The 23,207-nt window shown below is 37.9% G+C and overlaps 2 protein-coding genes across 3 annotated transcripts; one reads left to right on the forward strand and one right to left on the reverse strand.

Annotated features, from left to right (window-relative positions):
- Positions 1-1,989: 1,989 nt before the first annotated feature.
- LOC135674990 (14 kDa proline-rich protein DC2.15-like) lies at positions 1,990-2,661 on the reverse strand. The gene has a single exon (XM_065185251.1). It carries the CDS (start codon positions 2,584-2,586, stop codon positions 2,203-2,205), a length of 384 nt encoding a protein of 127 aa, XP_065041323.1. The 5' UTR covers positions 2,587-2,661; the 3' UTR covers positions 1,990-2,202.
- An 8,279-nt stretch (positions 2,662-10,940) lies between these two features.
- On the forward strand, positions 10,941-22,255 carry LOC103985024 (nucleobase-ascorbate transporter 11). Of its 2 annotated transcripts, XM_009402636.3 has the most exons (10): positions 10,942-11,896; positions 15,791-15,888; positions 15,971-16,141; positions 17,875-17,975; positions 19,298-19,433; positions 19,626-19,676; positions 19,790-20,077; positions 20,598-20,832; positions 20,953-21,233; positions 21,586-22,255. In XM_009402636.3, exons 1-10 carry the CDS (start codon positions 11,209-11,211, stop codon positions 21,805-21,807), a joined length of 2,271 nt encoding a protein of 756 aa, XP_009400911.2. In that variant the 5' UTR covers positions 10,942-11,208; the 3' UTR covers positions 21,808-22,255. The 2 variants fall into 2 exon arrangements, with proteins under 2 accessions (XP_065039202.1, XP_009400911.2); XM_065183130.1 differs by lacking the exon at positions 19,626-19,676 and having other exon boundaries at positions 10,941-11,896.
- Positions 22,256-23,207: the final 952 nt, after the last annotated feature.

A 23,207-nucleotide genomic window follows, 5' to 3' on the forward strand; every position in this document is an offset into this window, starting at 1 on the left:
TAATCATAAATAGTTTCAGAAGTACCTTGTTGTAATTTTTCAAACTCGGCTCGTAAAACTTGTAGATGAAGTTTCTTTACCTTATCAACACCACCGAATGCTTTTTGAAGCATTTCCCAAGCTTCCTTTGAAGTATTTGCTGGAGCGATAATCTCGAACATTGTATCATCAAGCCCTTGGTAGATCGTGAACAAAGCTTTTTTCTCCTTCTTCCTTCTTTCTTTGAGTTATTTTCTTCCTTTTACATTCATTGCTCCTTCTTCTGCTGGACTTGGTTCAGCAAATCCATCTTCTACAAACTCTCATACATCTTGGGAGCCTAGAAAAACCTTCATTTGGATGCATCATATGTCATAATTTTCTTTTGTCAATCTGGGGATCTCGAGTTGGATGACACTTGAGGAAGAGACCATAGTTTAACCTATGCTCTGATACCAAATGTTAATGTTGATAGGAAGAGGGGATAGAGTTATCAAATAGAAGAAGAGTAGGATAAGCTTCAATCTTCTATATTTCTCTCAAGAAAAACTCTTTACAATTTCAGAAACTCTCTTTTTTTTTTTCATGACCCAACATATGGGGTTTATATAGTCCCCAAAGATACATTATATTAATTATATTCAAGATAAATCATTCTCTTTCAAAAAAAACCCTTTCAAGAACCAATAACCAATTTGACTTATCCTTTTATAGATTTTTAATTCATTTTTTCTTATTGATATAATGAATCTCCCTCTTGATGCAATGAATCTTTCTTTTGATGAAATAAACCTCTTTATGACAGTTGAATAAGTTTAATTCTAACAAGAAGGAACCCAGGTTAAAGATCAGCTTTTAGCTTGTATGTTTGTGAAACACCAATCTCCACATACGTCAGTATTTGTTGAGTGAAAGCATTAGGTTTTTGTGAATCAGAATTACCTTTTTTTTATCCATGTTTTACAACTACGACGATAGTAATCTGCTGTAAGATGAACCGAGGCAGTTCCAATGATCCAGGCAATAAAGGAAGAAGGCGACCTCACGCTTGATACCATCAGCACCGAGACTGGCCATTAACACAAATACATTTACTTGAGCAAGAGTGATTCCATATGTATCACACTATATTTCCTCATTATTCAAACCACAGCATCGGAAGAATGCTGATATATAATGCTTAACCTCATACAATATTACACAGCAATGTCAATGCAGATGTCTTTCGAAAGCAGTGCAGGTGTCTGGTGATGGTCTCTTAATGCCCTCAAGGTTGAAGTTGTTCCAGCAAATTGTGCAGCATTACTATGTAATAGTTGATGAATGACGATTGTACCGAAACTAATGGCAGCGTACATAAACTTGTCCTTCTAATGAGCCTAGCATTTATGAATCTAATAAAACAATCCACAGCAATATAATGGATGGAAACTAGAATCAGAATCCTCGATTTATGAGAGAGGAAAAACACATTCTATTTTGGATTGTGACTTAAAAACTACATAAATATATTGATCTTCTCTACTATGAATTTTTAAATATATGGAAAATAGGTTTGGAATATCAGATTCAGATATTAATATAATCCTCTAAAGAGAAAATGTTTATCTATGGAATCAAGTTTTACATAATACTTTCTTTAGCTTGTATTATGAATTACATCTTTAGAGGATTATATGATTTTAATCCTCCTCATGTGCATCTCATATGATTTTAACTTGTATATATAAGGTATGGACAAGTATGAAACTGACATGTTTCGTCCTTCCCTTTAAAATATTAGGTTGTCATCTACATAACATCTGTCTTTAATAATAATAATAATAATAATAATAATACTACGAGATCTTGGATGTATTATATGATATTGAATCACAATTCCAACTGATAATATTTGTCTTAATCAAATATTTGTTGTCATTGCTTGATTCCTCCGTAGCATGTGCATGCAGATGGAGCATCATATATATGTAAGCAGAAAATTCATATTGAATCAATAGTCTCATGATATCTCACACAATTCGACAAGCTTTGAATTAAGAAAGAATAACTGGTACATTGCAGCAAGCTTCAAGAACAGTACTGCACACCAACACCTTGTCAGACTTCACTCACACTCTCGTCCTGCTGCTCCACATCGAAAGCAAATCGAGGAAGAACCCAATCAAGTAAAGAACATGAAGGTACGTAGCACAACACGGGAAAGGGGTTCGACGATGGAGATCAAGGGCACTGGAACTCAGCGGGGGCCTTCTTGCCGCAGTAGTTGAGGAGGAGGCTGAGGTTGATGGGGAGGTTGAGATGGACACCGAGGACGTTGGCCTTGAGCGCAGTGCAAAGGCACACAGCTGCCTCGAGGTCGACGAGGCCGTCGAGCAGCGTGCAGCACTCGCACGGCTGCTTCGGAAACTTGCCGACCCCGAACTTGATCAGGCCATTAAGCACGTTGCCGCAGGCGGAGAGCTTGAGGGCGTCGACGGGGCACTTGCCGTGGGAAGGGCTCGGGGTGGGTTTGGGGCAACCGGTGTCACAAGCACTGGTGAGCGCGAAGAAGAGGAGATTGAGAGTGAGGAAGAGGGCAACTGATGCTGAGGCTTTGGACGCCATGGCTGCTGCTGCTGCTGCAGTCTGCACCTAAATGAACTGATACCGATGCTGCTAATGATCAGTGCTTGTGATGGAGTTTAGGGTTAGGGTTAGGAGAATATATAGACAAGGAGGAAAGGGAGGAGGGAGAATGATGCCAAAGTAATCCATGTGAATGATGAAACCAGTGGGTGAGGCTTTTTAGCTGGCAACAGTTCTGATGGATCGCAGGAAGCCAAACCGCATATGGAGTCATTATCAGCTTGCTCGGTTTGAATCATCTTTACAGCTGCATGCATGGCTTGTTTTTACGTGTTAGTTTTGTGCAACTTCATCATTGATTACTGATGCTGCGTCGTGGCACCGCTGGGTTTATGTCGGATATATGTATATATATGTGGAGCCTAATGCACATGTATTTTTTAATTACAATATTTGTTTGTTTGTTTGAAATTAGAAATTCAAGGTTTTGACAGTATATATATATATATATATATATATATATATATATATATATATATATATATATATATATATATATATATATATATATATATATATATATATATATATATATATATATATGAAGGTAACGGTTCGGGTGAAACCGGGAAAAATACTCAACCTAACCCTAAATAATAAAAAAATCACAATAATGTGTGGTCTTCTCTTCCAATTTGACGTGATATTGCTTGAACTCCTCTTTGTAGCCCTAGCTTACTCTTCGTGTATACTATTCACCTTAGCATCTTTTATCTGTCTTCCATCTCTTCCCTCAACACAAAGTGGCCACTAGTGGTGTTCAAATCGTTAATCTGAATTGAACTAAATTAAAATTGGTCCAAACCAATTTAAAATCAACTCGATCTGAATCGGTTCACTAATGATTCGATTTTGAAACTATGAATGATTCTAATTTGGGGATATCCTTCTTTGGTTCGGTTAATCCGTTCTAATCAAATTAAATCAGTTTTAATCTAAAAAAATAATCTAATTGAGTTTACCATAAGCCATTAATCGACTCAAATTGATTAATAAAACCAATCCAAAAATCTAATTTTACAAATGACATATGTTCAATTCTATAAATCTTATATTGGCATCATCAAGCTTCAAGAAGAGTAAAAGCAACGATACATGATGAATACAACTTATTGATCTAGATGCCTCAACCAACATTGATGTTAGCCATCTTAACGACACAATTACAAAGATGAAATTATGAACTTAAAAACTTTAGCTTTTACAACCTTCGGTTTAAATCGATTAATCAAACAAAAAAAGAGTATCCTTCCGGATTGAAATCATTTATAATCTTCAAATTTAAATTATTGATGAATTAGTTTAAATCGAAATGGTTCAATTGATGTTCAGTTTAGTTTTCCAATTTGATTTGAACACTCTTACTACCGAGGCTCCCAAGTGCTATCCGAGACTCATGAGGGAGTATGTGAGGGGGAATATTAGGGCACGCTCTTTTGCTTTCAAATTTTTTTAGCAACGTTACTATTGGTCAACCATCAAGCAAGATGCTGAAATTATGTTTGACATTGTGATAGGCATCAACTCCATGCCTGAATATAAAAGCTTTCGATAGTTGAGCTAACTCTCCTTGATATAACTTAGCCCTTTGCATAATGAGGAGTAGACATTTTGAAACCTTTTTCAGCCTCATGATAAAGGAAATATTTGATTATAAGAGTGTATTATTTCACAAAGTGGGTCGAAGCTGAATCTTTAGCCTCGAGAAGCATGTTAAGGGTTTTATCTGGAAGAATATAATCTTCTGATTTAGGGTCCCCCGAGCACTAATCACTAATAATAAAATACAATTCAATAATGCCAAGTTAATAGAATTTTATATTTCTTTAGGGATCCAACTAAAGTTCAACTCAATGGCACACCCCTATACCAATGTCTAGGCTGAAGTAACCTATTGGGCTATACTTGAAGACATAAAGAAGATGGTCTTGAGTGCCAAGGTCTTTTAGGTGGACAAACTCCCGAGTATCCTATAAAGATACCAAACCATCTTAAAGGCCTCTACAGGAGAATCACTATTCTACCTCACATAAAACAAAAGTTGTACTTCCAATCGAGCTAATCTTGTTGATCTTTTGAACCCAACATTTTTTCAAGGGGGGTACGGAGGTTAAACTCAGGACTAACATAGACTTGATCAATGAACTTAGAGCCTAAGTCCATCTCAAAAACTTAACCTACAAACGATCTATGGCTAAAACCTTCAACACAAGGGTTCGCCCTCATCGATTGAAGGAAGGAGACTTAGGCCAAATTTAGCAACCTAACTCATGCCAAAGGCAAATTGGTATTAACTTATGAAGGGTTATATCAAATTTCAAAAGAAGTTCGATTATGAACTTACAACTCTGGACAGTTAGTTGGTCAAACATCCCTAGAGCATGACACATCTCATATCATAGGAAATATTAGCCTTAAATTTATATATTCATTTGTGATTGCAATAAAATTTGTAAAGATACTTAATTCGAAAAAAAGAAGTTTTTCATTTATAAAAGTCATTACACCATCCTCAGGAAATCTTACATGTCAAAATAAGCATCCTACATGAAAAAAGAAAAAAAAAGTAAAAAAAAGGTTGATGAGCCGACCCCCTCTAAAATTTTTACAATATTATCCTCGGGGGGTGGGTTGACAATTGGAGGATCAACCAACTGCTCAAGAGCCATGGCAATTAGGGCTTCTTTGGGCAGCCCAAGTTCCTCAACTATTGGGGTGTTGGCAGTCTCTGAGTCTGCTCATCCATCTCAAGTAGGATCCCCTCCATCGAAGCTGACTTCAATCGTACCTCCCTCCATGTAAGAAGTTATCTCACTCCGGTCATTGATACCATCAAAGCTAACCATGACAACCTTGCTATTGTTGTGGTGCGAGTCGATAGGGTCTTCAGGGAGCTCGATGTTGGGATAATCATGCTTGGATCAAGAAATTATAAGATTATAACTGAAGGCAAAGGAATTATGTCCCAACCTCTATAGTCTCATTTTGAAGCCCTTGAAAGTCTTCTGCTTTGCCACCCTACGAGCCTCCACCTCCACCTAGTGTTTGTCAACTTCCTTTAGAGTTTGAGCCATAGTCTCTTTGGCACATTAGAGGTTATCGACTTCTATCTTTAAGGCTAAGTTCTCCTACCTATGGTGCCTGACCTTTGCTTCAGCATCCAACTTTCAGTGATACTCCTGGGTAGCTTTCACCTTTGCCTCCTGCCTCTCATCGCATCATCTCTTCCCGCTATCACAAATCAATTGTGTCCACTTGGAACTTGTGTTACATCTCCCCCATTGGAGCTCAGAGTTAGGTTGACTCATCCTCCACCCGAGGCTTCTTGATGACCATGCCATCTTCCTCATCGAGAAGTTTAACTTCAAGTCACTAGTGTGATCAAGGATGGAGGTCATGAGTTGTTGATGTTGTATGCAATAAGCTTGAGTTAGACAAAGTCTGAACCAATAAATAGATTGGAAGAAGGTAGATATTTACCATGACCAACTCCTTATGCTCTTCTAAGAGAAGGTCCTCAATAGACCTCAAATAAAGGCCCTTGGCCAGGGTCGAGTGCAACAAGTACTAGTTCCTAGAGGTGGTCTCCATTGAAACCTCTCATGGCCAACTAGCATGTGTCACATGCCAATTTGAGGTGTAGATGCATCCATCATCCTCTAATGATCAACCCATTACCAACACTGATAGTAATTCCATTAGATCAATAGAAACTCTAACATAAATATGGATGATAGGCCATCATGAGTGGTCAAAGGTCTTGTTCCTGAGTCAAAGGGAACTACTTGTTACTGTAGTTACTACTTCCTCCCTTCACATAGTTCCTCTTATTGGGGCTCTTCTTAGTGGGTTTCGTGTAATGACCCCTAAAGTGAGGGGAGTCAAATCTTCATGAGCCCCTAGATCATCGGGTTTCCTGCTTATGCCTTCACCAGCTTAGGGGAGGTGGAGGTCGCTTTTGCCCAACATGAGTGTCTAATGCCCTCCTCCCTTTAGCAACTAGTCGATGGGTTCTCAATCGACCTCTTCTTTTCTATGAGCCTTTGATAACTCGCATCCTCGTGATATCGCCGACTTGGTATATCCACCGCATTAATAAATAATAAATTTTAAGATAATTTCTTGGAGATCCATGTCCATAAAAGAAAGACTAAAGGTCAACATCATAAAAAAAAAATCATCCTGGCAGAGTTATCAATGGCTTACCCTAAGGAGGAAGGTTGAATCCTACTGTAAAAGGTCACTGCTCACTCATTTGAAGGAAAGTAGTGGACTCGAATGGGGCTAGAGCAATTCTTCTAAATAGCTCTTTTTCCTACGTATGCAATCTTGAAGCCACATTGGAAAATTTATGGGTGGACCAATTTAAGTCAATTGGTTATTTATTCCTTAAAAAAATAAAAAAGTACCTTTTCTTCCAACCCTTGAAGGAAGTTAAAGCCCCATGACCCTAACATTTGGGTTGGGTAGAGAGAAAGTATGCCAACCCTTTGAAACATAAGCTATAGCAAGTAAACAAAAGGGTTAGCATTGTGGTAATATGAATCCTTCCACATTCCCTAACAAACGTCATAAGAAAGAGCTATGAATTCGATGCCATCTAGATAGGAGAGAACTTCTAGAAGCTAAAAACCTCTATAAAAAATGGGTGAATTGGGAACTAAAGTCTTGCCTCTAGCATGTCTGAGGACATGCAAAATATATGACACAACTCATAAGGTTGATCACTTGACTGAGTAGGCATCAGCTCGAACTCAACCGATATATGATAAGCTTCTAAGAGAATCTCTAAGTCGGAAGCCTCTAAAACTGAACCCAAATTGAGGGATTACCAAAAGTAGTAGAGTCACATTGCAAGATGAATTCACCTTTGAAGGGACAACCTCTATTAGCACAATTAGCTCAGTTCCTTCTAAGGGTGAAATTCCATCATCCACTTCAAGGACACTGATGAGATTAGTGTTTTATCTGAGTCCAAGGAATTAGAGTTAGAGGAGGATAAAGATGACATTTCAAACTTACATTTATTGAGATTTTAGCATCGACTATGATATCTAAGGAAAACAAACTTGTAAGTAGATTTGAAGAACAAGTGTTGCTGTAGGTTATTATTTATAGGGGCAGAGCCTAATACTTCCACTACTCAACTATCCGCTCACCTTTCGAGCACCTCAAAGAGAGGGTGGGACATGGCACTATCTAAACGTCTATGGTTACATGGCATAATCCAAGTGACATAAGGGTTATTTGGATCATCATTACTATCTCATCGAATCCTCCATGAGCCACGTAACGTGGTGTAGAATTTAGTTACATCAATAAAATTGTAAGTAGTTATGGTGTATGATCGATTATCAAATCATGGTAAGATCATTTAGATTCTCCCACCAACCAAGAAATGGCCATCATATTGTGCACCACCACTCTTGATCATGTTGGTCCATCATGCACCTTGGTCATGTTGACCTATCATGCGCCACCACACCCAACTGTGTTAGCCCATTGTGTGCCATCATGCTTGACCATGTCAGCCTATCATGTTATTATGCCTAGCGGTATCGATTTATCGCACACCCATTGTAAAGTTGAAAACGGATGCCAGCAGAATAGTATTTTCTGACCAAATTTCACTACGTATGACTCGGGAAGTAGGGTCATGTGTTATGGTAAAAAATAATGTGGCTAACATGTTAGTCTCACGTAGTGATGTGTCAACCTTATCCTAACATGTTGCCTCTTGATTAACAAATCAACATTGAGTCTTCATTTCTAAAACTTTGTATTAAGGGCATAATAGTCATCGAAGTCTCATAGATGTAATCCATGTGGCTGACCCATAGGCGATGCATGGCCGATATGTTGGTGACACTCAACTGACACATAAGCGATGTCTAATTGACACATAGGTCACCTGTCATTATCATATGACCTTATCCAATGAATAACAGTTGGACAATAATAATGATTGATCATGCACCTAGTATTACACGAGTAGCGTAATCGATAGAAATGATAATTCAACACAAGTGGAAAGCAATTATATATATATATATATATATATATATAAAAGGATCTTAATGACACCTTAGGTCATTCTCTCTTGTTCTACTTATTGGACCCGAAAGTTAAGTTGAATCCGATTCATTTAGCATAAAACATGTTTTTGTGGATAAAACATGCCTACAGTATACCAAGGAACTCCTTTAGACGTTGCTATTTTATTTTAGCTTATCCCTTAAGTAATTGGAAATTGAAGTAATCTGTGAATTCACTGCTTCAAAAAAAAGTGCATTGCCTTGTCTTGTTTTTGAAGGTCAAAATTTTATTTTGACCATGATGTTGAATGGTGACGACACTCAGGCAACCAGGACTGTGGAGAGTTGGAGGAAGATCACATCCTGAAGAGGAAGCAGAAAATGATGTATGAACTAAATTTATGATAGGACCGCCCGAAACCAAAAAAATTCATCTAAAGGACGCACTGTTGCCTAGCTTACTATACCATGGCGATTTTAATTTAAAGTTAATTAGAGGAGTGAAAATATAATTAAGGACGGCTATGACAAAGGATTAGAAATATTTTACATTTTTTTTTGTGAATTTTATTTTCCTTTTACTCATGACGTTTAGGGGTTAAACCACCCACTTGAAAGGAAAAGAGAAAATAGGAAGGTCAAGAAAAAGAAGAAAGAGCTTTGGGCAATTTTTTTTTAATTTTTTTTGTTTTTCGGGGAAAAGCCTCACATTTGGGATCAAAACCTCCTATCCATTTTGTTTGAGAGCCCTTTCTTAACAAGTTATTTCACTACCAGAAAAGAAAGCTGATTTTTTCTAACCCTATTATGTTAGATCAGTTTTTCAATCAAATCTGTCCGATATTAAACCAAACCGACTACATTATTTTGGTTCAATAATAAAAATATTATTATATTATTTATAGAAGATGTTAACTAATTTATTCCTAGGTTTGAATTTTACTTTTTATTAATTATCCTTTGTAATTCTTGCATAGTAAATAAATACAAATAATACTACAAGATTTTGTGAAATACATAAACCTAAATATAAGGATGAGTAAAACAAAAAAGTCAAATTCACTAAAACTCTCAAATAAACGAAACCTCAAAACCCATAATAGAATTGATAATTAAGGTTAATAAAAACTTAAATTAATTGAGACTTAAGTATAAATCTTATTTTAATAAATAAAAATATGATAATCAATTTGTTCTTGCACCGACTTGACTAGAGAACCAGTATCACTCAATTGGGTTTGAATATATAGACGTTTTTTTTTTAGATAACAAAAGTATCGAATTATCGATAAATTTTTTTCTATATATTATTTTTTTAAAAAAATTAACAATACCTTTTTTTTTGCATGATGCATAAAATTTTCTGACCAGCTAGCCTTTTTTTTTCCATTTCCTATCAACTGGTCCATCGAATAATCAGTTTAATTATAATATTATTATATAATATACTTTCAGTAATATTATAAAAAATATTATAACGTAATATAAAAATACTGTAACTATTCACCCTATGAAACTTAATGTAAAAACACAACATCAGAACTAATTAACTCTATGGATTGTTCACCGTATGAATCAATCCATAAGAAATAGGTATTCACAGAGGCAAAAAAAGGGATGCTGTTAGAGAATTTTGAAAATAAACTTATTTTCGATAATAAAAGGAATTTTATAATTTTATAAATGGATGGCCTGCCAACATATTAAGTGGAAATAAAAGGACGACAGATACGAGACTTTTGCGGCTAAAGTGGTCCAAAAGCTTTTTAGCAAAAAATGAAAAAAAATAAATAAATGTTTTAATGTTTTTAAAAATTATTTACATTGACAGGTATACCACAGTGTCACAGTGCCCATAACGGTCCTTCTTTCAAACCGCATCGATCACAACAAACCTGGCGGTCACCACTGATGACTTAATATATAAATATATAATATGAAAATAAAATAAAAAGAACGAATAAGAGAATAAAGTTTCTGGAGCCACAGATTAATGACCGACGGATGGGAATCCCGAACAGTAACTCACTCCTCTGTCTCGCTCGAGCCACCAAACAGGGAATCAGAATTCCAATTCCCTAGCCCCTCCTGCTGAAAACGGACGCGGGGGACCACAAAGAAAATGACTGCGTTTTCGTAAACGGTGTCGGTGCTAAGATAGGCGATCCAAGCCCTTGCTTTTCTCACCGGCTTCGAACGTCTCTTACCGGAACAAGCCAACTCGCTCGCTCACTCTCTTCCAAAACAGATAAATTAACGCCCCCCACCCACCGCTTCACCCCCAGCTCTGCTCTTCCCTCACCAAAGCAGCGACACGGCCGAGCGAACGAGAGAGAGAGAGAGAGAGAGAGAGAGAGAGAGGGAAGAAAAGATCGAAGGAAATAATTTCTTGGAAAGAGACACCTCACCGCCGCCTCCTCACTGCTATCCCACTCACGAATAAAGCAGCCTCTCCTCTTCGCTTCCTTCCCTTCTACTCCTCGCCTCTTCTTCCATAATTGTTGTCTCCCTCCCTCTTCAAATTGGAGTTGGCAGATCCCGGATTCCTCCTCCTCCACGTCCGACCATGGATCCTTCTGGATCGAGCTCGGAAGGTCCCGGGGGGAAGCCGCCGGCGCGGCCGCAGAAGCCCGGCCCTTGGCCATCCCGGATCGAGCCCTTCTTTGCCAACAAGGACCACAACCCTTGGGAGCTCATGTCCTGGGCCAGGCGCACCGGCTTCAACCCCAACCACTCCGGCGAGACCGCCAGCGTCGTCAGCGACAGGGACGCCGCCGACGAGCAGAACTCCGCCCGAGGTCTGGATTTGGAGAGGGGGATCCGCCGCCGAGGTGACGGAGTGCCGAGGAAGCCCGAGATCGAGCCAGTGGCAGGCCGCGGGAGGACCAATAGGGGGGTCGAGATCGGCCCGATGGTGCCGGGTCCGGGAGCTGGGCCGGCAGCGAGGAGCGAGAAGGAGAAGAGGAAAGTTGGGGTCGAGCCACCGGCGGTGGGGTTGAAGGATGAGAGGAGAGAGGCTGGAGAGGAGACTCCGTTAAGAATTAAGAGTGACGGACCGGAGGGTAACGGACACGGGAACGGGGCTGCTGCAATTTCTCTCGTTAAAGCTGATGAGGATTCGAGGAAGGAGGCGGGGAAAGATGAGAGGGAAGTGGAAATCGACTTCTTTTCGGATGGGCAAGAGCCTGAGGATCTTTCTGGGTACAAGCCACCGTCGGGGTTTCGAGCCGGTGTGACCGAAAACCCTGGTCTTGGTAAGTGCGCTTTCCCTGCCTTTTCTTCAGCTCTACTGTGTCCCTTCCGACGGAGATAAACCGTTAGAGCTAGTCCCAGGAAATTTACCGTAGGATAATTTTGGCAACCCAACAAAGACAATAAAGCGGAAGAATAAAAGAAACAACAAGAACACCATATTTTACGTGGTTCGGTCAATTGACTTTGACCTACATCCACGGACGAAAGACTTTGACCTACATCCATGGACGAAAGAGGAGCAAATCACTACTATAAAAGGATAATTACAAATGCCTTAGGAAGATGTTCCTAGGCCATAAAACACTCGAAAATACTAAACAAGAAAAAACCCAAAGTATAAGTCCAGATTTAACTGAGTGTGAGTGTGGACTTAAACCAAAGTAAATACTTAGGTTTTCTTGTGGTGCCACTTGTGGTACCTCTTGTGGTGCATCTGACATCAAAGTCTAGGCCCTTATTTATAGTTCCTATAGGAGATAACAAGCCTGGTTTTTCCGATGTGGGACTATGGGACTTGCCAAACTAACAAATCTCCACCTTGGCATGTCCCAACAAAACTTGCTCCACTTTCTTCATAAAAGCCCCACGGACAATCACTAACAATTAACACTAATCAAGTCCAAACACTGCTTGAATTTGTAAACCGGAAGAGGCTTCGTAAGCATATCAGTTGGATTGTCCTTCGTATGAATTTTTTGAATAAGGAGTTTCCCCTCAGCAATGGTATCCCATTTGCATCCAACAATTTTCTTACCCGAAGGCGGCTTCACAAGATCCTCAATTCTATTGTGATGAAGAGATTCTATTTCTTCATTCATCGCAATCAACCACTTAGCGGAATTATCACAAGAAACTGCATCTGAGTAAGAAGTAGGCTCATCAACTTCACTTGTTTCTTCTGCAACAGACAAAGCATATGTAACCAAATTTGCATATCTTTGTGGTGGTCGAATATCTCTCCGTGGTTTATCCTTGGCTATGGAGTATTGCTCTTCTTCTGGATCATCTGCGTTAGTAGACTCGGGACCATCTACTATCATTCTTTGAGTAGAAGAGTTCGACTGAAAAGAATCAGAACTACCAATCTCAAGCTCTACCTGCTTTTGCGCACTATCATTTGTACAACTAGTAGATTCCTCTTTAGAAGATAACATAGATAATTCATCAAAAGTAACATCTCTACTGATTACAAATTTTGGGGATTTGAGATCAGAACACCATAATCTGTAACCTTTCACCCCAGAAGCATACCTAAGGAAAATGTACTTTTTCGCTCGAGGCTCTAATTTTCCTTCATTTACATTCATGTATGCTGGACACCCAAAAATTTTTAAATCAAAGTAATCAGCAGGAGTACCTGACCAAACTTCCTCCGGAGTTTTAAAGTTAAGTGCTGCAGACGAAGTGCGGTTAACAACGTAACAGGCCAAATTAATTGCCTCTGCCCAAAAGTCCTTTGTCAACCCTGCATTTGAGATCATACACCTTGCTCTCTCCAAAAGTGTTCTGTTCATACGTTCGGTCACACCATTTTGCTGAGGCGTCATCCTAACAGTGCGATGCCGAACGATTCCTTCATTTTTGCAAAATTCATTAAAGTCACCTTCACAAAACTCCATGTCATTATCTGTTCGAAGCCGCTTAATCTGTTTACCTGTTTGCTTCTCAATCAAAGCCTTTCATTGTTTAAATGTTAGAAAAACATCATTTTTATGCTTAAGAAAATAAACCCAAACTTTCCTGGAATAATCATCAATGAAAGTCAACATATACCTAGCACCACCCTTAGACTGAACTAGAGTTGGACCCCAAAGGTCTGAATGAATATAGTCAAGAGTACCTTTCGTTTTGTGAACTGCCGGAGAAGTGAAGCTGACTCTTTTCTGCTTTCCAAAAATGCAGTGTTCACAAAAATCAAGTGGCCTAGTACTCTATCCGCAAAGTAGACCCCTTTTGCTCAATATGCTCAAACATTTTTCGCTCATATGACCCAAATGCATATGCTATAATTTGGTGATGTCAGAATCAGACAATGATGATGACGAAACTGCAACTGAACCTGTGACAGTAGTTCCCTGCAGAATATACAAGCTACCAGACCTACAAGCTTTCACAACAATAAGGGCACTTCTAGAAACTTTCATAACTCCACCTTCAGCTGTGTATTTACACCCAAGGGCCTCTAGGGTGTCTAAAGAGATGAGATTCTTTTTTAAATCAGGAACATGTCTAACATTAGTGAGCGTCCTCACAATACCATCATGCATTTTAATTCGGATTGTGCCTCTACCAACAACATCACATGCGACATTATTGCCCATAAAAACAATTCCACCATTACAAGATTCATACGTGGAAAACAAATCCCTATTGGGACATATGTGATAAGAATAACCTGAATCTAAAATTCATTCATTTTTAGACCTCGTCCTGTCATCAATAGCAGAGAAAATATTTCCAACATTCTCATCAGTTGCTACACTAACTTCAGCGGATTCAATAGTTTTCTCAACAAATTTTTCCTTTTGTTTTAATTTATTTTTCAATTTAAAGCAATCAGATTTAATGTGCCCCATTTTATGATAATATCTGCATTTCAAATTTCTATGTCTGGATTTAGATCTAGATTTAGATCTACTACTGTCAAATTCTCTTTTATCTGTTCTCCCCCTAACAACCAGACCTTCAGCCTGATTCTCTCTACTTTCCCCAGTGATATCTTTGTCTATCTGCTCCTTAGATTTTAGTGCAGATTTAATTTCCTGATACGAAATTGTTTCTTTTCCATAAATCATAGTATCACGGAAATGCTTAAAAGATTGGGGAAGAGAATACAAAAGTAACAGGGCCTTATCTTCATCATCAATTTTTGCATCTATATTCTCCAAATCCATAACCAAAGAATCAAACTTATCAAGATGTGAGAGTATAGATGTACCTTCAATCATCCGAAGCATATATAGACTCTGCTTCAAGTAGAGACGATTCTCCACTGTCCTCTTCATGTACAAGGCTTTAAGCTTGTCCCACATGCTCTTACCCGTAGTCTCCGTAGCTACCTCCCGTAAAACCTCATCAGAGAGATTTAGAATGATGCTGGATCGGGCCTTCTTATCCATACCCGCAAGATCTTCCATTGACATACCATCTGAGATGTTCTCAGCCCCCTATAGTACCAAATCAACTCCGTCTTGAACCAGAATGGTCTCCATCTTAAGTTGCCACATGCCGAAGTTGACATTTCTGTCGAATTTCTCGACAACGATCTTTGATATTGTCATTGTTGCCAAAAGATCCCAGAACCAGGCTCTGATACCAGTTTGATTCTTTGGTTATAGATTTGGAGAATATAGATGCAAAAATTGATGATGAGAATAAGGCCCTGTTACTTTTGTGTTCTCTTCCCCAATCTTTTAAGCATTTCCGTGATACTATGATTTATGGAAAAGAAATAATTTCGTATCAGGAAATTAAATCTGTACTAAAATCTAAGGAGCAGATAGACAGAGAACACAAAAATTTGCTGAACGACATAATCCATGGTTTTCCCGATGTGGGACTATGAGACTTGCCAAACTAACATAAACAACTTCAAAATTTGCTGGAAAGGGAATCGGAACGACATGATTTGCAGCATTGTGTTGTATAACATTCAATCGTCCTCGCGCATTTATTTTACAAGTACAAAAGCCAACATTGTTTACTTGCCACTTAATTATCTTGATATTTTGGTTGCATGCTGATAAGTCTGAATTGCTATATAATCCATGGTTTTCATAACTTACTTTGTGGTTCTTTTCCTGTTTTATGAGAAAAAGGAGAAATATGTGCTTGTTTCCAAATCTCCAATGCTCTTGAATTTGTTAATTTCTTACTCTGTATACTTATTGCAGTGCCTCTAATTTTTTATGGCATACAACATTACTTATCATTGGCTGGTTCACTCGTGTTCATCCCTTTGATCATGGTGCCAACCATGGGTGGTACTGATGTAAGAAAATTTTCTTCAGTGGTTTCCACATTTGAGCATAATTCTAAAGTTTGTAGTAAGACTGGAAAGTTAATTCTGGCAGGAGGAGACTGCTACTGTGATTTCCACCATGCTATTAGTTTCTGGTATCACGACAATAATGCATTCCTACTTTGGCAGCAGGCTTCCGTTGGTCCAAGGAAGCTCCTTTGTTTATCTGGCTCCTGCTTTGATAATCATTAATTCTGAAGAGTTCCGCAATCTTAGTGAAAATGTAAGTTTCTATTTATGTTAATTATTCTTCTTTGTGCTCAGCTTCTCCTATCTCATGGTAAATATTATTAACATTTTCCTTACCTATGAGTCTGATTCCGTAGTTGATTTCTTTCTTCATATCAATTGCTTAGACATGAACTTCATGCAAAACTTGCAGATTTGACTGATAGATACCATTGCAAAAAGAAAATATAACTTAAACTGATTGTCATTGATCCAAAGACCTTTCTCAAAGTGTAGCAAAGTCTATCATATGAAGCTACGATCATCAAGCTAAAATGCAGATCTAGTAATATCTATTAGTAGACATGTTGTTAATTGAATAAACATCTTGTGTCTAATGTTATTTTTCAGCATGAGTGTGATATTATCTTGAAAAATATGGCTATGATACTACAAAATGACAACCAAGTAATTTTCATGATCATCTATTACCTCGCTAACCTCTACCACTGTGGAATTTTTTCCTGTAGCTGAAATGTTTTAGCTATTGCTAGACACATAGGACTTATGTGTATGAATTTTGTCTTAAACATAGATGGAGAATGATTATGTTACCATCAGAACACTTATATGGATGACCACTCCATCAATTCAAACTCAACAGAACAAGGGCACTTAAAAAAATGAAGAGCTTCAATTTCATTTTAGTAGCATTCTTGCAGGAAATTTGCCTTGTGGAATATCTAACAACAAGCATAGATTATTAACATTTCACTTGGCCTATTGCATCTCACTTCAATCTTGCAACTCCGGTTTAGACTTACTCATGAGACTTTTATAATGATTAGCCTGAACTTCTCTTGATAGTCATAACTATGAGATCCATTTTATGATCTTGCATGGGGTCAACTCTTGCAATCAGTAGAATTTAATGTCATTTTTGCCCACTTCATAACTATGAGACCCATTTCTTCATGTACTTCTTTTTTTAGGAGAACAATAGTGCCTGAATAGAAGTTTGAGCCAGTTTGGTGTTTGTTTCCTCTTGGTTAAGTAATTGAAGTTATTCATCTAGATTTGTTTCTTCCCAATACTAGAAATTTAATGAGAATTCAAACAATCCTATGAGTTGAGGGGTGCACAAGATTATTGATGCTGCAACCAAAGCTAGCATGGAAGCATTAAAGAGACAGCAGAGATACTTAAGGAAAAACATTACCTGTAGCACGTTACTCGAGAAAGTTTCTATGTAACTGACACCTGTATCTTGCAAGAGTCCAACAAAGAGATAAAAATGATGTAGATGTGGTGGTGGTTCAGTTTTACAATCATACACCTAGTGGTTCACCTTGCAGTTCCTGTTTTATAGGGACTCCTAAATAAGACATATACTAGACGTAACATTACTGGAACAGGAGACTCATGTAAAACTAACACGAACTTTTAATAATTTATTTTTGTTCTAATTAATCTGCTATCAAATGAAGTGATTAATAACCTGATTAGTGAGCAGTGATTTTATCAATGATTTTAGCTATCTTTATCCATTAGCAACAAGGCTTGCTGAGTCTTGTTGTTATTTGCTAAGTAAAGCATACTGTCTTTTTTTAGTTTTTCTACCCCCATGGATACTGTGGTTTACTAATACTTATTTATCTTTTGTACAAACTGGAAACTAAGTGGTACAACAGACTTAATTTGGATTTTGAGTTGAATCCTCTTATTTTTCATTCATGGCACCTCCATTGTGTTGTTTGATTAAGCATTCACTGTTTTGATCAAATGCAGAAGTTTAAGCACATAATGAGAGAACTACAAGGGGCTATACTTGTTGGTTCAGTTTTTCAAGCAGTTTTGGGATACAGTGGCCTGATGTCACTTCTTCTGAGGTAATCTGTATGAGCTATCTGCAATAACTTCTATATTTTCATTATTAAAAAGAAAAATCCATAAAACTTGTTATTTTTAGCAACAGCTATTTAAGAATATTTGATAGAGTGGTTGAGTACCTAAGAAAGCTTTGTTAGTAATAATAGAAAGAGATCCACTGGCCCTTAGGTTGACTGGTAATGATACCGTCAATTACCCACAACCGGAATTCAATGGTGGACAAGATCCTTGTAGCCCACCTCAACTGGTTTCAACTAGTTCAGACTTTACAACTTAAGAAACACAGGATGGGCCTAAAAGCAAGTAATATCTAGTAATCCATGTCTGTATATCTGGCTATTATTTGCTTTCCAAAGAAAATTTCTTATTGCTTCCTAAATAGTGAAGCAAATAGTGCCCACCTCTTGCAATCTGGAAGCAGGAGTGTGATAGGATCATTGCTGGCAAGAGTCTTGGAAAATAACAAAGTAGTTAGGTGAAGTGCCTAATTAGTTTTGCAATTTGTTCTATGAACAAAGATAGTTAACTAGAAGAATAAAAGACAGAACAGATTGATTAATTAGCTTTAGGTCTATATGACCCAATATCTGTAACACATTTTTTCACCGAATAAATGAACAGACTCTATTTGTGCTACTCGCAGCTGGGAAAATTTTTCACTCCAGGGTGTTACTGTAAACACTGTTGTAGTTCCTTCACTTCGTTCACTGATATATTTTACTGTAATGTCGCCTTTAATCGAAGATTGAGATTGACCTAAAATAAATTCAAAATGCTGTAAGCAACAAAATAAAATTTAGGTGTTGGGCAAGAAAGCACAAAGTGAAGTGTAGCTCATTATCATGATATTTTGTATTTCTTGAATCGTAAGAATCATGATTTTTGGCCAAGCTTCTATACTCTATGGAACATGACCAGGTTTATGATTAGATGATTTTGAGTTCATTCTTGAAGAAATGGTCCTCTTATGAACTACATTGTGTTTCTAATATGATAGAAAGTTAGAAACCAATTGACATGTGGCATACTTTTGTTTACTGGAAAATGTTTTTTACACGTGTCCTAGGCAACCCATCTCAGAACAAGTAGTGGCCAGATTTCCTTAGGATGGTAGAATGCATGCAAAATGCCTGAGAGAGACAGTAAGTAACCAAAAAAGGATATGTTTAAGGCAGAAACTGGAGAGAAGCTAATGCATTGGTCATTTCCTTGATTGAGAAATATTTTGAAGGCCCTCATATGCTTCCCTTACTTTTAATTATTCATAGAATTGTTCCATTTGGCAAAAATTATACCTTGCCAACTTTATTTTGGTCTACAGGTTAATAAATCCAGTGGTAGTTGCTCCAACAGTGGCTGTAGTAGGGTTGGCCTTCTTCAGCTATGGTTTTCCTCAAGCTGGGAGTTGCGTGGAAATAAGCATTCCCTTAATTTTATTGGTTCTAATTTTCACTTTGGTAAGGAATTTGCAAGCAGTATCTCGGGATTTTGTTTTGCAAGCATTGAGCTTTGCCTCCCAATGTGTCTATTTTGCTGCTTAAATGTGCAAGAAATCTTATTAGTCAATCTTCTTTCTTTACTCCTTTAAGTAGACATGTTTGCTTCTATAGAATGATCATAATTGTTTTGTCATTCTTGCCTAATTGCAGTATCTCAGAAGAATATCCTTATTTGGGAATCGTATATTCTTAATTTATGCGGTATAAATCTCTTCGTGATGTATTTTATACTTCTTTTTTTTTTCTCTAATTTGTTGTTATATATAACTTTTGCAAACATAATAACACAGAGTTGTTGCTTCTTTTATTGTTAGGTTCCGCTCAGCGTTGCCATTGTGTGGGCATATGCATTCTTTCTGACAGCAGGTGGGGCTTATAACTATAAGGGTTGCAGCTCAAATATACCAAGTTCAAACATCTTATCAGATAGGTGTAGAAGACATGAAATTACTATGAAGCGTTGTCGAACTGATGTTTCTAATGCCTGGAGGGCTGCTGCTTGGGTCAGGGTTCCTTATCCATTCCAGTGGGGCTTTCCCACCTTCCATTTCAGAACATCACTTATCATGGTCATAGTATCACTGGTTGCATCAGTTGACTCGGTGAGTGGCTTTTCTGTATGGTTAATTGAACTGGGAGAACTTAAATGTTATTGAAGGAATTAAGCACACTCAAGCACTGACTACATGGCAGTTGTATGATTATAACAAATTGATTACGACTAACTAATTCCTTTTCTATTTAGAAAATCTTAAGCGTCTTTTCAATATAAATTTGTGCATGTGTTCCCATTCATTTTTTTGTGGCAGCTCACTATAGTAGTCAAGATATTGCTCTCTGTATATCTGTGCATCATCAAGCCTTTGCACCATGAAAAGGCTTTTATGTGGCTTCATGCTATTAATTTCTGAAAAATTTAGAGTGCCTTGCACTTTCAGTAGGTACTTCTGTCTTATCTTTTGTCATCTAAACACTAGATTATCCTCTTCCCCGTTGTGAAAGCTGAGGTTTAACTTTGTGGTTTGTTTGACTTGACTATTTATGATGTGTTTGTAAGAGGAAAAATGATCCAGAAAAAGGCTTCTTCTGCTTTGTAACATTTCTTTAAATCAACTCATCTAGGTCGGGACATACCATGCTACATCCTTGTTAGTGAACTTGAGTCCTCCAACACCTGGAGTTGTTAGCAGGGGAATAGGCTTGGAAGGGTTTGCAAGTATATTGGCTGGACTCTGGGGTACTGGAACTGGATCGACAACAATAACCGAGAATGTACATACCATTGATGTCACTAGGGTAGCAAGCAGAAAGGCCCTGGAGTTTGGAGCATCATTACTAATTCTCTTCTCATTTGTAGGTAAGCTACTTCCTGCTATAAAGTAATCTTGATGTGCAAATGAAATTACTCTCATTTTCTTTTCCATCCTATGCACTTATTATTTCTTGCCAATATTCTCATATTTCACTTTCTTTTCAGGAAAGATTGGTGCTCTCCTTGCTTCCATTCCACTTGCGCTGGCTGCTTCTGTTCTTTGCTTCACATGGGCATTAATAGTGGCACTCGGCCTTTCTACTTTACAGTATACTCAAACTGCAAGTTCAAGGAATATAATTATTGTTGGATTTACTTTATTCATCTCTTTTTCAATTCCTGCATATTTTCAACAGTATGAACCCAATTCCAGCCTCATTCTACCAAGCTATCTTGTGCCTTATGGGGCAGCTTCAAATGGACCAGTCCATACTAGCAGTGAAGGGGTAAGGCTTTGGCATGCTTACCTGTAATTTGCCTTTTTTTGTGGCCTACCAAAGACTCTCTGCAGAGATTATTACATGAATGGATGACAACATTACATTAGTTGCCAACTCAATTCTCTAGAATCTGCTAACCTGTAAGTAAATATGTTGTTTGTATACTAACATGTAAGTAAATACGTCTCTAAAAGTCCAGTACTTTTCTGTTTGGTCAGTTATTTATAAAGCACCAACGAGATGGCATGAAATATAAGAAAGATTAAAGGGATTATTATGCTAATTTATAACTAGATACTCCACCTTTTTAATTTTTTTCTTTCAGTTCTATTTCTAACTTATTTCCTAATGTTTGCAGTTCAATTTTGCACTGAATGGTCTTTTATCACTTAACATGGTGGTGGCACTCCTTGTGGCATTTATACTCGACAACACGGTTCCTGGTAGCAGACAGGAAAGAGGGGTATATATATGGTCAGATAGTAAGAGACTAGACACTGATTCATCTTCTCTTGAGCCGTATTCTTTGCCCGCAAAAGTTAGACGCTACTTCTGGTGGGCTAAATGGGTTGGTTTGTGATCTGACACCCGTGAAGTCTCATCAACCTACCAAGCTCAGCCCAGCCATGTCAACCCCTCTTGTGACATATTCTTGCTGTTTGATCATCATAGAATCTGCTGGAATCATTATATAAATTTTAGTTATTCCTATACCCAGTCACAAGTAAGCTGAGGGTGGACTTGGGAGTCTTGTTTTGTTCACTCTCCTTTGATACTACCTCATTTGAGGATCTGCCGGGTCTGAGCTAGAATAACAAGGTGCTCCAAATTCAGTTGCCAATAGGAGAATGCAGCTATTGTTCTATCAGTTATTTATACGGTGGCTGCTATTTTGCCCACCAATGATTTGTTGTGTATGTTACCTTATAGATTTAGACATCCACTATTGAGGGGGATGAGAAAAGAAAAGATACCAGGATGTCAAAGTTTTCAGAATGATGATTGAGATGTGTTTTTGCACACTAACATGACAGTTGTGTTCATTTATCTTCCAGAAAAAAAAAAGCCAGGTTGCTTCTTGCTGTTAAATAAACATATATGGGGGGAGACAGGAAATGGTGCATGAAATGTAATATTGTGTTCATTTATCTTCCAGAAAAAAAAAAGCCAGGTTGCTTCTTGCTGTTAAATAAACATATATGGGGGGAGACAGGAAATGGTGCATGAAATGTAATATAAAGAATGACATATTGCAAAGCTTCACTGTATTTTCTTTTCTAAAAAACATAAATTTATTTCTTTTAAGGTTCTATAACAATAAATCTCTTGCTTGTTAAAAATAAAGGGGTATAGGCCTAAAGGTCAATAGAACTTAAAACTTATTGATTCTAGTAAAATTTGCTAACCAGTTAGCACACTGGTTCTCTCTCTCTCTCTCTCTCTCTCTCTCTCTCTCTCTCTCTATATATATATATATATATATATATATATATATATATATATATATAATATTCAATGAAATATTATAAAATATGCATGACATCTCTTGTTATATTGAGTAATTCTAAGGATGGATCCACCTTTGTAATAACGATGCAAATGATTATTTCTTAATCTACCTGATGATAAGTTTAATCACTCCATGCATAGCGATTTGCATACATTCCATGATTGTCACTATCTCACTCCTCAATCTTCATCAAAAAAATCCTCCTGCAGCCAAACAAATATCATTATTAGTGATATTAGGCCCTAGCCCCGTCACCATCGACGCCCCGTCATACCATCGCCAGGTCAGCAGGAGAAGCTCTCCCATGCGCCGGTCAGGACCCGTATCAAGGCATTCCTCGGTACGTCCTGTCCCGGAAAGCTCGGGACGACGTCGTATGGCGCCGTTCCACACTTCCGGGATGGTGGTCGTGCGAAGGTACTTCCTCCCCCCCCCCTCCGGATCGCAGCCGACCCTTGTATAGTAGTATA

The sequence above is a fragment of the Musa acuminata genome, chromosome BXJ1-5, assembly GCF_036884655.1.
Source record: "Musa acuminata AAA Group cultivar baxijiao chromosome BXJ1-5, Cavendish_Baxijiao_AAA, whole genome shotgun sequence".
Taxonomy (NCBI): Eukaryota; Viridiplantae; Streptophyta; class Magnoliopsida; order Zingiberales; family Musaceae; genus Musa; species Musa acuminata.